The sequence below is a fragment of the Pongo pygmaeus genome, chromosome 6 (assembly GCF_028885625.2).
Source record: "Pongo pygmaeus isolate AG05252 chromosome 6, NHGRI_mPonPyg2-v2.0_pri, whole genome shotgun sequence".
In the NCBI taxonomy this organism is placed as follows: domain Eukaryota; kingdom Metazoa; phylum Chordata; class Mammalia; order Primates; family Hominidae; genus Pongo; species Pongo pygmaeus.
In genome coordinates this window covers 97,302,917-97,319,101 of record NC_072379.2, presented here as the reverse complement: position 1 = coordinate 97,319,101, position 16,185 = coordinate 97,302,917, and the positions used below count along the sequence as shown (strand labels likewise).

The following is a 16,185-nucleotide window of genomic DNA, read 5'->3' as shown; positions in this document are numbered from 1 at the left end:
AAGGGATACAGATTGAGGGAGTCAATTTGGTCACTGAGGAATCTGCCATTAATCAAACAGTTTTAGTTAATGTGTAGGAGTGAAATATTAGAAAGGATGAATAAGGACATAGAGAATAGGAACCTAAAAGCTGGAAATTCAGCCTCCTACTCTGAGAAGCTTAGTAATGAAGTAAAAGAGAAAGGAGAAAATTAGAAAAAAGAAGTCACAGAACCAAAAAAATGATTTTAAGGGAAAGAAACTCAATCCTTTCTTTAAATGGGCAAAAAAACATGTAAATGTAGAGGAAAGGGAATGAAGATATAAAACAGAGTGATAAAGGTTATTTATCAAAGAACTTAATACAGAAAATGTATAATGTTTCTTCTGAAACAGAAAAAATCCTACAAAAAGATACTGAAACAGACTAGATTCGTGGCAAATTTCATTCAAAAAGCATAGAGGATAATTTGGATAGCTATGACATTCTTGGTCACCTGTGATATTCTTGGTCAGTCTAAGGTAAAGTTATTTGCCCTATGAGGGTCAGGGTCAGGGAAGCTTAATTGGTATTCGGGTGTTGAAACAGATGTTATGAAAACATCTGATGAAATCAAAGATAAGATGTGGTAATATTCCAAGAATGTGCTGCAAAATTAACCAATCACAATTTTTGCTTGATGTCTTATTCATTCATTTAAAGTCATGATTCACTTGTATTGCTTTATCTTTTTCCAGGAACAGAAGACAAGGAGTAAAGATAGTAGACACAGGAGAAGAACCATGGTTAGGTCTTCATGTAGCAAGGATTCTAGGCTCTTTAGGTGGGTACTGTTGAAATCTCAGAAAGCTCTGAATCAGTCTTGCAAATAATAGAAGAGAAATGGGGTATAATAAAAGCATGTGATGCTTCAAACACAAAGTAGGCTCATCAAATATTCCCCTAGAGCCAATGAATATCTATGAAGACAGACTAATGAAAAATGGTAGGTAATGTCCCAGATATAAAACTGAATAATTAATGTAACTCTGCCAACCTAACTTGGTTCACCTTCAAATTAGGTTTGAATAGGTGAAAAATGTCATCTCTTAATAATAATACAAGAGGGTCAGCAGTAAGTATCACCCTTGGTCATTACAAAATACAATGTTAGTGATAGAGAAGAATTCTCTCAAAATAAAACTTTCTGCATCACGTGGTCATTTTATGCTAGAAGATCTTTTATCCTAAACTAAAAGAAAACAAATCCATTCTAAGTTTGATTAAACTGTGTAGTTCTATATTTACAATATGGCTTTTATACTACAAATATATAAAAGTGATGTTATGGTGAAACTCTCTGACTAGAGTGAACCATCAAGGACTACATTTTATAAAGCTTAAAAATCATAACCCTCTTCATACCTAAATTGGCTCTTAAGATGTTCACGTATTATTTCAGAGATTCATTAATGAAACTGCTTCTCCTTTGAAACGTATCTTTTGAAGTGAGACTAAAGTAGTTCATATTTAGCAAAGTGATTAAAATGTATTCCATGCTGGTTTTCCAAAGGAGATTATTTTTTTGGACAGAATTTCCAATTAAGCTTTGAAGTGCATAGTGGGCAATTCGTACATGGGAAAATAATTTTATTTGAAATCTGTCCTCTGAAAATGGCTATGCTATTGTTGGCCTGTACAGTGACTGCACAGACTTCAGGGAAGTGTCTGACAGATTGCAGACGTCTGAGGCAGTAGTTTATTTAATCAATTGATCACAGGCATGTGGTTTTAATGACAAGCTCAATGCAGCCAACTGTATTCTTCCAAAAAGCATAACTTTACTTTTCCTGTAAGAATTTTAATATTTCATAGCATCTTGAACCACATTAAAAAATGTCTCATTTCGGGGTCAAATTATAATTAGTTATTTTTAAATGACTTTTTATTCATTAAAAGATATTTATGTATAAATTACATGTCTGAAAAACAACTTAAAAAATCATTGTTCAGTCATATTAGTAGTAAAATAGATTAATACTTGTTAAAGGAAAAATAAGTTTTAGATCAGTAGATATATTTATTTTTTTCAAAATTCTAATCTCTAAAACCAAATTAAAATATTATTTAAAAACTGGACTTTCTATATTTAAGGTGCATAATAAAACCAAACCAAGTTTGAAAATTCAGTTTTTAAAATAATTATGTTAAGTAAAACAACATGTTTGACTAAAAGAATGAGTAGAAATTCTCTTGGTGTAATGTACTTTCCTTAGTCAACAGCTGTGGACTGGGATAACAAAGACAGGCTTAAGTAGCACAGTTGCAGTTCAACCAGCCTCATATTTGACTATACATTAGCTATATATTTGACTAGTGTTTAGCAAACATCATACCATAATGCCCCATATCACCTTACCTAATTTAAGAATAAGGCTGGAATAGCCTAATGTAGGATGATGTCAGTCTAAGATAAAAGTATGATTTGTTAATAACATCAAGTTCTTTTCAGCAGACACTTGGCATCCCACTTTATACATCTTTTACAGATATATATTTATAAAATTTTATTGAATTTGAAAGACAAGAAATTACTTACACTAGATTTGAGAAGGTTAAGTTTATGCTACAATATTTCTATAATTTGGAGCAAATATTATTACTGTATTACATTCAAGTAATCTTGAAATTATAACATTTTTCTTTTATCTTTTACAGCTTTACAAATAAAATACAGATATACTAAAAATATATACATATACACTAAAACTATATAGTTGCCTCCAACTAAAAGTATATATATATACACACACATATATAATACACATAAAAATATATATGCATTTTTAGCTGAAGGCAAAAGGTGATACTTCAAGTAACTTGGCAGACAGGAAAAAATGTAATATACTTTGTGTTTAAAGGGCATGAAAATATTTTATGAATACTGATATGTCCAAGTTTTTACTCTAAAATACAGTTTCAAAAATCTTTGACACTAATATCAAAACTAAGAATGTTAAATAGTTATACTTACCTCTGATCTCCTCCCTCTGTTCAAGTAAGTACAGACAGGACTGAAAGCGCCACTCCCACAGACATACAAATGTGTGCGATTGAAAGTTTGAATTACACGGACAAAGTTCCCACAGCCGTGCTAAAACAATCAGTAAATAAGCAGTTAGTAACTCAATGACTTTCATTGTTATTTCAGTTAGCTATGTTAACCTGAGATCTTGTATGATAAGCAACAATGAGGTGACATAAACTTTTGATGTATTAGTCCAGGGGTGTCCAATCTTTTGGCTTCCCTAGGCCACACTGGAAGAAGAATTGTCTTGGGCCACACATAAAATACGCTAACACTAACAACAGCTGATGAGCTAAGAAAAAAAAAAAAAACCCAAAAATCTCATGTTTTTAAAAAGTTTACGAACTTGTGCTGGGCCACATTCAAAGCTGTCCTGGGTCGCATGAGGCCCTTGGGCCACAGGTTGGACAAGTTTGTACTAGGCCATATCTTTGGGGAACTATTAATATATTTGCACCTCTTAAAGGTAATTTGAGAATACTTATCTAACTTGCGGAAGTACCAAATCAAATATTAAGAAAAAACAGTGGCTCAGGAATAGTCAAAACATTATTACAGAAACAGTCACTCAACAAACATTTACTGATTACCTACTATTTGCCAGGGTATAGTTAAATTCTCTGGGCATCGTTACTGAGAAAAACACAAAAATCTCTACCCTTGTAGAATGCAATTGAACAGAGTTGTCATACATGCCCTGCTTTTTCTATTTCTGTTTTAATCTGGACTAATTCTAATACTTCACTTGAAAATGCTCTCAAATTTATACATATCAATGCAAATATTATTTGGCAATACTTTGCTATACATTTTCCTTTCTGCTCCATTTTTTTTATTGTTAAAAGATGTGTTTCCAGATATATTAATATAACAACATGGCTTATTCCACTGATTTACTTCAAGAGAAATATAATCCACCGCAGATAGTAAGTAAAATGCTATATTTCATTATTCTCATATTACAACACTGTCTAAATTTTTACGTCCTGAAACTTTATAAATGTATTCTTTACCTGAGAAAGTTTACAAATTAACGCACAGAAGTTATTTTTTCTTAAGTTTTCCTTAAAACATTAAACACACACACATTATACAAACATGTTCTGAATGCACCTGTGCCTGTACAAGTTCCGTATTACCATTAGTGCACAATGGCAAACACTATTCACCTTAAGAATTGGCAAATAAAACTAATCTCCAACAAAATGCCGGCATAATGATTGCCTTCTATGAAGAATGACATAATCATTCTCTTTGCCCTGGATCCCCTAAAATACTCCCTTCTTCTCTTGTAGAAATTCCTTTCTCACTTGCTCCCAGTTCAAGTAAAGGCAAGGCTGTCATTTGTTCACCCAATGAAACAAAATAATTATTCTAATTCTCAATTGACTGTGACCTTGCAGGAGCACAGAAACATAGTCAGCCCTAGATGCAGATCTCTGTGACCAAATTAACCACCGAATGTTCCAGTTACTAGCTTCACTATCCTTTGCTGACTATAATTCAATCAAGCCTGAGATTGAATGACTTCACAAAGTCATTCTCTCAAAGAACATTAATAAAATGATTGTATATTAGAGAAAGTATTTTTATAAAAAACTATAAAGAAACACATCAAAAGTTAACAGTAATTTTTCCCCGGGTGGTCAGAAAATATATGTTGCATTTCCCCCTGCTAGGTACCATGTATGCTCCTTTTTTTTTTTTTTTTTTTTTTTTTCAGACAGAGTTTTGCTCTGTTGCCCAGGCTGGAGTGCAGTGGCGTGATCTCAGCTCACTGCAACCTCCGCCTCCTGGGTTCAAGTGATTCTCCTGCCTCAGCCTCCCAAGTAGCTGGGATTATAGGCATGTGCCACCATGCCCAGCTAATTTAATTTTTTTTTTTGTATTTTTAGTAGAGATGGGGGTTTCACTGTGTTAGCCAGGATGGTCTTGATCTCCTGACCTCATGAACCACCCGCCTCGGCCTCCCAAAGTGCTGGGATTACAGGTGTGAGCCACCATGCCTGACCTCTCCTATTTTTGTATAAACCATATCTATTATTTATATTATTTAAAACTAAAACAAAATAAATGTTGCTAAAATAGAAGTTAAAATTAAAGTCAATATTATTTTACATTTTCCATCATTTTTTCCTTTTATATTCATTATTACTTGCCAGCAAATATATACTTTTTTCTTATGTAGTAATTTTATACAGATGTTTCTATGATAGATTTTTATTATTAATCAATCATTAACTCTAGTCAAAGAAATTAATCCTTATAGACCAGACCATACACTTTATTTTTAAGACATTAAGGATTTTTGTTAAATACACAGTGTCATTTTATCTTGACACCTGTTTATAGAGGTACCTGGAAATTGATTACATAACTACAGACGATAACGTTTCTGAAGAAAACACACAGATGAGATATGGTGTGTTTATAATATGTCTATGTAAAGGGAATCTATGAGGAATGAGACACATGCATATTTTTTTCACATTCAAGTTTAGTCATTCTGGGATTCTGTATACAATATTTCCCCATAAGATAGAAATAATTCAATCCAATTCCTTTAATAACAGGTTATGTCTCTCTCATCTTGGGTCTTATGGATGTCAATGTACTATCATGAATTACTGGTATTGGTAAAATGAAAGAAGTCAATAACATCTCTTTTATATTTCAAATGCCAACTATACTTATTTCATGTATATTATCTATCTGCTTATTATGACTAATATTTATTTAGAGTTTATTACATCCTAGACTGTGAAATAATCATATTGTATATTTTACCTTTTATTTTTACCTCCAGAAAGTTTGATTTTTACCTTTATAGCTGACATTTATTTAACACTTACTATATGCTGCTTAGGCACTTTACACATATTCATTCAGGTTTTTACCATAACTCAGTCCCTTTTAGAAAAATAAACTTGAGTTTTTTAAAAAAAATAACCTGTTTGAGACTATATAGGTAGTAACTAAAGCAGATTTACAAACACATACGTCTCTAACATTGAATCCTGTACTTTTAGCTGCTTTATAATTTGTCATTGGACGAGAAGTCCACAGTTGTTTTTTTTTGGGGGGGGGTGGGGGATGGAGTGTCACTCTGCCACCCAGGCTGGAGTGCAGTGGTGCGATCTCGGCTCACTGCAACCTCCGCTTCCCGGGTTCAAGAAATTCTCCTGCCTCAGCCTCCCGAGTAGCTGGGACTACAGGCATGTGCCACCACGCCCGGCTAATTTTTTGTATTTTTAGTAGAGACAGGGTTTCATCGTATTAGCCAGGATGCACAGTTGTTTTAATAAATTAATACTGATATAACTTTTTAGTTTTTGTAACATTTATTAATATTCACAGAGCTCTTAATCCTTTGATGTTGATTGTTTAATTTCTCATAACAATGCTCCAATTTATTAATACTTCATTTTAGTGATGAGGAAATTGAGTCCCAGAGAGGTTAAATAAAGAGTTCTAGTTTTAATAAGTAACTAAACTGGGACTTGAACCATGGCCACTCTCCACTGTGCAGCTTTTCTATAGGATTCTGATTAGCAATGAGCAGATTCCCACACTATCTGTTGCTCAGTGTGCTCCCTGCCCCTCCCCACACACAAGACCACAAAAGGAAAAACAATTCAGTTGACTTAACTATTGAAAATGATTATCTAGGTCCTTTCCATTTCCATTGTGCTGCCTTCGTTTCTGACCTAGACTACTGCAATAGTGTCAATTCCATCCTGCAAATATGTGCTGAAGTCATTCTATGCAAGGCACTGTATATGGTACTAGCAACAGTGGAATGAATAGACTCAATCAATGCCTGCTTTTAAAGAAAGGAGAGCATTATGTATCAGGCTGTGGTAGATACTGCAATAGGACTGTATTTTTAAATGTACCGTAGAAGGAAAGAAAGACATTAAGTAATGCTGATCTGGGGGTAAAGATTTGAGTAGAGGTGACATTTGAGCTAAGTCTTGCAGAATAATTTAGAGATTTTCACAGGCAAAGGCATAAGGAAAGAACATTTCAGAAAAAAAAAAAAAAAAAACCAGCATGAACAGAAAACATAGACATGAGAGTGCAGGATTTACTTGGGGACTAGTGCCTAGAAGGGTTAGAGGATAACTGTGTGATGAAATCAGAGAGGTAATTACAGTTGGTCTGCCATCCTACCATAGCCTTCAGATAGGCAATAGAGAATATTGCAGAGAAGACAGAGTAGATTTAAGTATGCAGATCTCAGAGCCAGATGACCTAGGTTTAAACCTTGGCTTCATCTTTTACTAGCTTTCAGAACTGAAGACAGTTACTTGGCCTCTGGATGCTTCAATCTTTGCATTTCTAAAATGGCAATGGTAATACTTGTTGTGGACAATATATTAATAAAGCAGTAGAAATCATATCTGGAAAATAATAAACACATCCAACTGTCCAATATTAGATTTGTTTTATTTGCATTTTAAAATTGACATTGTCTATAAACCCGGTGAAATGGTCAGGGCATCTGTCCTGCATAGAGCTTAGTGCAGGTCCTGACCACAGTAAAAATCCACAAAAAGTTTGGAGTATGAATGAAGCCTTAGAGACTTCAGTGGAAATAAATATCATGGATGCTTTCTTTTCATTGTTTAATTCTCTTTCAAAATGATTTCCTGGCACAATGTCAGTGAAATATAAAGCTGCTAACATTATACAGCATACAATAAAATTCTATTTTTATACACATTTATGTCTATATAACAAAATCCTGGAAGAATATACCCTAAATTGTTAAGAGTGATTATGTTTCAGTAGTGCAATTTACTTTCTTTAACGGCGATATAGCATTAAGTGTGTACTATGCACTGCTCTAAGCTCTCTGCAAATATTAACTCATCAATCCTCTTAACAACCCAATAAGGTTAAGTGCTACGGATTAGCACATTTCACAGATAAGAAAACCAAGACGCACAGAAAGTTTAAGTCTCCAAGGTCAAAGAGCTAATAAGAGATGGTTTATTTTTTGTTGCTTTCTATGTACTGTTCTAGGTCTTCAAAGATTGTTGTATCGAAAATAGATTACTTTTATAATATAAAAATAGATGTTTAAAAAGTATATCCTGGAGCACAGGTGAATAGGCTTTTAAAGATATTGACTCATCATGGTCCATAATCTGCAATGACACAGAAATACTTCATACTTTCTTCTTCTTGGTCTCTACTTCCTTGGTCTAGGGAAATTAATCAAGGTATTTTGAAAAAGAAAATATATTTTTTAGGAGCTTAGGATTGTATGGTCACAGAAATAGGGAAACTGATATTCTACAATTAATAAATCAAGTTTGACACCACGTGCATGTAATGTATATGTATCTAAATATATATAATCCTACTTAACTTTTCAACCGTCTCCTATAGTATTTACACAGTACATTCATTAAGCCCTATCTCATGGATATGTTTGACAGCATGTACCATTGTTTAAGCTCAATTTATTTAGAGTATGAATAAAATATTAACATTCAGAAATAAATGGAGCATGTAAGAATGTGAGTACGTACGGGCAGAGAGAGAAATGGGAAGTAGGTTATATTCTTTTTAGCCAAGGCAGAAAATTAGCTATATTCCCATCATGAAAATTTATTTTCTTTAAAAACGTTAGTTTATTACAGAATTATGCTATATTACTACCTAAGACCAAATTTTGAATCACATTAAATTTTCTTCTTATAATTGTTATCTTGTTATAACGTTAATTAAAATTTGATACAACCAAAAAATCTGAAGGATTAAGGGATGCTTAACTCTGTTTTATTTTTGCTTTCAGTTGTTATAGCAGTATGGATTTTAATTGCTACCACTTTATGTTTTGCTGAGATGATTAACAGAGCTAAAAGCAGAAAGTTTTAGCTTAATGAAAATATACTTCTAAAATATATGCATAATAAATGCGCTACAAACGTAATTAATCTAAAAGCATTAATAAACTCATCACCTACTGTGTCCTACCCACAAGCCCTGACAATCAGTTGGAAGGAGTTCCCATGCTTGTATGCACTGTGACCTGAAAGGGTGACTAGATGTTTCCCAGGCTGAAAACACGGGAAGATAATTGAAGGAAAAGAGAATCAATTGCATGTAGCACATACCAAAGGCTGGAAGAGAGAGAGGGTACAACTTGTTCGAATTTCAGTATCATTGAAATAAAAGGTTAACAGAAGTTCTAATATGATTACCACAAAATCTATCAAACCTTTCTTAAATAACCCAGCTGTGCTTTGTGTGTATCCCTTAGCATTTATCATTTTCTCTCTGGAGGGGTAGCATGTTTTAGTGGCTAAGGGTACAGAATCCAGAGCTGTATGTGACTTAATCAGACAAAGACCGTCCCACTTCACAGCAGCACAGCTTAAGTTTCTCACTTTCTTAGTAATGCGGTTATTTTATCTTAAAAATACAGGTGGTGACAATAATGTCCACCTTGCAGTATTGTTATGAGGATTAAAATAAAGCGCTTAGAACAGGACCTGGCCTGTTCCATTAAATGTTGGGTATTTTTTCTGAATATCAGTGCATATACGTCTCATTATATCTAGCATATTGTAAAGACTTAAATGTAAGGACTCCATCTAATTCACCTCCAGTTTCTTCACAACAACTAAATAATTTGTGCAAATTGAAAGAATTCCTGTATTTTAAAAGTACTAGGTTATTAGATAATATTTATTCCAAGTTTTAAGAAGTTCTTAAGTATGTGGTTTCATTGAGAAATGTAAGAAGGATAGGTTGTTCTGTTCAACTTCCAAAGATCTATTTCACATTATTTTTCTGCCACAGGCCTTTTTTTTTTTTTCCCATAGCCTAAGTAAAGGACACTTCTGTAAGTACTTCACATGTATGAAATGGGATGGATTTGTCAGACATTCTTTTCTTGCATAGACCAAACATGTATTTTTCGATTAGTATTTCCCAGCACTCAACAATGTTGTATGGACAAACAAAACCTGTCCAGCTGAGTCCTAAAAATACCTAGGAAAGAGCACTCCATTAGATATTTCCCTTGTGTGTAACAACTGGCCATATAGTAGAATTTAAAATATCAACAAATTACAGCATGACAAAACTATGGGAAAATGTCAGCATGTATTAAAGATTTTTATCTAATAACTTTCAATTGTCAGAAAGCAAAACAAAAACCCCAGAGGGTTTCTACTTTGACCAAGGAAGTAAGAAACCAAATGACTTGTCTAAGATTCTTCAGAAACTCAGCAGCAATTTTTGGAAATAGAATGTACAAAGGTACTTAAATTCTGCACATTCTGCCTATGGCAGTTCATATGAATGAGAAATGCAAATCCTTTTGAACAAAGGACAATGCAATTCAGTATAGCCACGGGATATTATTGTGGCGCAAGGCATGATCAGACACACATCAATGGGAAAAAATCTCATTAGAGAATAAAAGAAAATAGTTTAATTCATCCACAATTATTAAAATAATAGCCTCAGGGGACAAAACATCACTCTCTGCAACATTATACTTCATTCTACCATTGGTTTCCTGGAACGTCATTGTAATGTATTTGTTTAAGTGTTTCTTCTACATTTTTCTGGATTTTCTCCCCCAAGATTGTGGTCTAACAGATCCCTTGGATAGTAAATATGCCCCTGCAAATTTCTCCTGCCCACTTTTAAATTTTTTTATTGGATAAGTCACTCCAAGAACCCTCTAGTAAGGCCAGAGATCCTACCCTCCAGAGTCTTCCATGGCCCTGCCTTGAGCCAAAAACTTTTGCAACTTTACACCTGGGGCTGTTAGGAGTCAATGAAAATAAATGTTTCATTTCCTCAATCCCATATTTCCACTTTCCACAGGATTAGTATTTTTCCCATGTTCAGTCTTGTCTGATACATCTCTACTTCCAAGACTCAGGGCAGTCTTCACTCCTGAAATCAGCGTCTCTTGACCCTACCACAATATAAATGCTTAGACAACATTTTTTAACACTAAGGTGGTCTATTACTTGCTATGACCTGAGACCTGAATGTATGTGTACATATTGACTCATCTGTCTACCCAGTTACCATGTTTCCAGCTTATTTCTAAATTAGTTTGTATTTCTATGCTCATTTGATTATGGCAGACTTTTCTAACAAGGTAATAAAGTTGACTGGAGTCAGAACTGTCTCTGTCTTTGCACCAATTATGTCTTTGGCAACCAGCTCCATGCTAGATATATAACAGGTGCTGAATCAATATTTATTGAGTAAATAATGGAAGGAATGAATGAAGAAAGGAACCTCTTTACCAAACTATTTTTGAAAGAGAGGGTGATTTTGATGCTTGGCTGTATTACATTTTCATTATTTGAGGCAAAATGGTGAGATGGCTTATGTGCTCCATTATAAACATTAAATGACATGTACACATTAAAGATCTGCTCCACATATTTGTTTTAGAATATTCAAGAATGACAAGTATTACTTTCAGCAAGTCATTTGTAGAAATCAATATAGATTTCTTCCTTGATTATTTTGAATCTCACCTAGAGGAATACAATTTGCACAGGTATTACATACTGAACATATATTGATACTTATATCTGCCTCTATTGCTGTTTCTGTGGCTATTTTTAATTAATAAAGGTACCATTTATCACTGGTGATTTGTATTTATGGAATTTGCTGGCTAACCACTACCCTTTTGCCAAGAATCTTTGTTTGGAAAAGCCCACAGGGTATCTGGGAGCTGCTCCAGACACTTGCATTATCATCGTTTCAGGAGCCTGCTGAGAATTCTGCAGGTTGGATCCACTAGGAACAGAGGTTATTAATGAAATCCATCATGAAATGTATCTGAATGAAATAATGAAAGCAAGGCAAGCAATTTTTACCCAGTTAGGAATTCTGAAGTTACAGAGAACCCGAGAGTTCCAGTCTCCTCAATGTTTAGGTTTTTAGCCTGTGTCCAGCAAAAATTTAAAACACCACCATCCTTTGTCTCATTTTTGGCTTCCCTCAAAGTACATGGATTCGAAAACCAAATATTTAAGTTAGTGTTTTTTTTTTTTTAAACACTCACTGTGGGATCTTTGCCAGCCATTTTGCATTCTTCAACTTTGATTGTAGATGCTGGCCAGAAAACCTGCTCAGAAAGAAAAATAAAGGTTGCATAATCTCACTTGGACATATGACAGCCCAGTGCTCTTCATTTACTTTTTGTTAACAGATTTATTTAAGGTGATCCTATACTAAGACTTTAAAATTCTTTCTTTTTTTATCAATTCATTAATAAAGATTCTATTATTTTAACAATTACAATTACTTTTTATTTCTTCCAACAGTGTTTCCTTTCACAAATGCTTTTCAATAACATATGTTCATTTACTACTTGTATATTAAAATAAGATCATTATTAACATAAATGTGAACAATACAATTTTTCACTCCTTTTGACATAGTACACTTTTCCCAACTGCTTATATGACAATAAATTTACACTTACATATCTTTCTCAGTATTATTTTTGGTAAATCACACAACCAGGCTAGTAGATTTACATAAGATGGGCCCCTGGGTACTTCAATAGCTAAAATAACTTGGATGAAATCCAAGAGATTCCGTGTCTCTGAAATACTATGCTAGTACTCTAAGTAGTTGCAGCCTTGGGTCCAGTCTGGCAAAAATCATTAATTTTTTTAGTTGTCAGTCCATTGCCTGTGTTAGCACTTCTGCAAAATGCAGAAGTCTCCTTGTTGTAATAAATTTATAATTAATCTACATGTATTTCTTTACTCCAGTGAAGCTCAATTTTATTTCCTTGTGAAATGGAATGATAAATATAGGCCATACTGGATCAAGTAACAGCGTATTTAATAGCTGTTTTCCTTTCAGGCCCTTCACTGGTTACACAGAGATGACAAAGTAGATCTTCCTTTTCTCTGACCATTTCTTTCATGCACTACCCTATACTCCCTTTTTTCTTTATATATTTATACACAGGTAGTATTTTTTCAGTTCTCCAGGTTTTGAATTGTTAAAAACTATGGAACTAGATGAGGAGAACTGAACTTAATATCTTTTCAGTCCATGAAATAAGTACTAACTTTCATAGTAACATGGGACCAGTACTTTCTATTGTTCTAATAAAATGCGTATTATTTTTACTTATTTATTTTTTTAAAAAAAGAGACATTGAAAAGGTGGACACTGTCCCCGTGAAAATGATAAACTTACACTCAAAGGTTCTTGACTTATATTGTTAATATTCAGGGAAAGAATGTGATCTTTGCTTCCCACATATATCCGGTCCTGATCTTCATCCATTAATAAAATCCTGTAGTCTAAAGGATGGTGGGAAAGGCTGAAGTATTCAGAGGTCTTGGTTTCTCGAAGTTCTGAAAGAGTGAATAGCACAAGTGTAGATACAGTATCCTGGTTCTATAATTCTATTATTTTAATAAAAACGATTACACAAATATTCCAAAAAATGTCAAGGTACATTTCCTTCTACAGTAAGAAATTAATTTTAAAATAGAGTTATGGGCTAGTTCCCTGTAATCTCAGCACTTTGGGAGGCAAAGGTATGGTCACCTGAAGCCAGGGGTTCAAGGCCAGCCTGAGCAACATAGTGAGACCTCGTCTCAACAAAAATTGTTTTAAAAAATTAACTGGGCATGGTGGTGTGTGCCTTTAGTCCCAGATACTTTGGAGGCTGAGGTGGGAAGATCTCTTGAGCCTAGGAAATTGAGGTTACAATGAGCTACGATCATGCTACTGCACGCCAGCTCTGGCAACACAACGAGACCCTGCCTCAAAAAAAAAGTTATGTTAATGGGCATTTTAATTTATATTTATGCTGAAGTAAAACATAAATCACTAAGTGCAATGTTAAAGTTTATGGTAATAGTATGTGATTACAAAATCAGTCACGTTTGCAATAATCTCAACTCTGTTTTATTACTGGACGTCATCAGCTCAAAACAAGTTAAAATAAATAAACCAAAAAAAAATACAGTGAGCAGATTGAACAGAAAACAAAACCAATAGCAGTGTGATTGTCTTCTTATCCTCTATTAATGTTTTATTTTTGGACTCTATTTATTCATCATTTTAGGATTGTTATTTCCTACTACAAATATTTGCCTTGCTTCCCAACATAATTCTAATTAGTCCAACTTATTTTTCTATAAATTACTTGAAAGTAGACGTACTTTCAAGAGGCAATGTTATTTTTAGCAGCATAACTATGCATATATCTAAGGAAAATATATGAATTTTCAGGTATCTAAATGTTCATATTTTCAGGATCCTCAGAGGTTAGTGACTCACACTCATTTAACTTCTTTCACATTGCCTAAGTGCCTGTACGGCTGGCCTTTGAAGACAATCAGTGTATCGTGACATTCACGATACATTCTCTGGTCAAAATGCTCCTCTCAAGGAGCATAACTTTAGACTTTTCTATTCAAATGGTTCAGGATTTCTTTGTTCTTTTGATTATAATCTGAAGAATGACAAACTCTAAGAAAGAGACTGCTTTCTGGGATGACTGCTTCCATGATGAAGTGTTTCTAGATTTTTAGGCATTGAATCACAAACACATTTCTCAAAATTCTGGTAGAACTGTAGTTTGACTTAAACCGAAATCAAAATGATACAAATTCTTATAGGAAGTCATGGACTATATTCCATAAGTACTTGGGCCATAGCCCATATGAGAAGATACAGAAGTCACAAATTTAACCTATTTTCTGGGCACATTTGTTCAGAATGTCTGCCATAATATCCTGCAAGTAGTTTCAGCCAATAATCTGAAAATGCCCTGGAAGAGGCAGACTGATAATGAAACCAAGTTCTGTTGCCAAACTTCCTGTGAAACTGAACAAGTTACTTAACCTCTCTGTGCTTTAATTTCCTCATTTGTAAAATGCAACAATAGTAACTTCTGCCAAGAGTTCCCATGGAAATCAATTTAATTGACACATATAAATACGTGAAATGAGTGGCAAGAGATAGTATTCAATAAATTCTAATTATTGTTATTAAGTTTGGATCATGATTTTTAAGAAAAACATGAATTTAGATAAAATAGATGTATGTTTTCCTACTTTTTAAAATTTAGGGAGCTAAATCCCTAAAATTATTAGGACATAATCTTATAGCCTGAAATTTACTGTTCATACAACAATAGTAAAATATAGGATTTTTTTATGTTGGAAAAAACAATCAAGAAGTTAGAAAAATATTTCAGAAGAATCTTAAAATGTAAGATCATGACAGCATACAAGAACAAAAGACAGGTCATTAATAACAAGGGCCTGGGTGAAAGGTCTTTGGAAACAGGGGGCTTGGGTGCTGAGCATGGTGCAGCCTGATAACCTTCCAGTTACTGAGCCTCCCTAGGAATCATGGACAGAGAGGTGACAACGGCTGGCAGGTGGTGCTACAGCCCAAAAACTGAAACAGCTTCCTTCATGAGGAGAGCACGTAAGGGGAAAGGGAAGTCTTTCAAGGAAAAAGTCAGCCCATGCCAGACTAGAGGTTAGGGCTAATAGAAAAAAAATCCAAGAGCTGAGAACATGGGAGAGAATATAGAATCAAAGCAAGCATCACTTAAAGGTTGGAGAGGACACAGACTGCCTGATTCTGCCTAAAATCCAGGTGTTTTATAACGCTTACTTTTATCTCAGGGCTATGATTCATGGTTGTGTAAGTCTTCTGTAAAACACCAGGGGTAAGATATTGCTTGGGCTGCTGGAATACACATTCAACAAATACCTCTTAATAAATAATTGTGGAGTGACATACATAGACTAACACAGTAAAATATAACTGAGTTCATGGCCTCTGGGGCTCAACCACTGGAGTCTGGATTCTGGCTCTACCATTTCATTTCTAGATGTACTTGGCAAGGGCTTTTATCTCTCTTAACTCCAGTGTCCTTATCTGTAAAATCAGGATAATAATATTATCTGCATCATTCAGCTGTTGTGAAGTTTAATATACATAAAGTTTTTAAAAGACTCCCTGAGCTATACTGATGCTGGTTACATGGGTTACCTATTATTATAACTTGGGGCAAGACATCAATCTTCAGCAAGCAAAGTCAGAACAATTTCTTATGCAGGGAAGAAAAAAATGACTAGAATGCCTGATT

At 34.1% G+C, this 16,185-nt stretch overlaps 1 protein-coding gene across 1 annotated transcript in view; it reads right to left on the bottom strand.

Annotated features, from left to right (window-relative positions):
- The window catches only part of SEMA3C (semaphorin 3C), a 180,243-nt gene that overhangs the window by 75,242 nt on the left and 88,816 nt on the right, over positions 1-16,185 (bottom strand). Inside the window, exons 3-5 of the mRNA XM_054495877.2 lie at positions 13,263-13,423; positions 12,109-12,171; positions 2,994-3,113 (exon numbers count right to left, since the gene is read on the bottom strand). Of these exons, the coding sequence (XP_054351852.1) occupies positions 2,994-3,113; positions 12,109-12,171; positions 13,263-13,423 (344 nt within the window). The remainder of the gene's footprint in view (positions 1-2,993; positions 3,114-12,108; positions 12,172-13,262; positions 13,424-16,185) is intronic.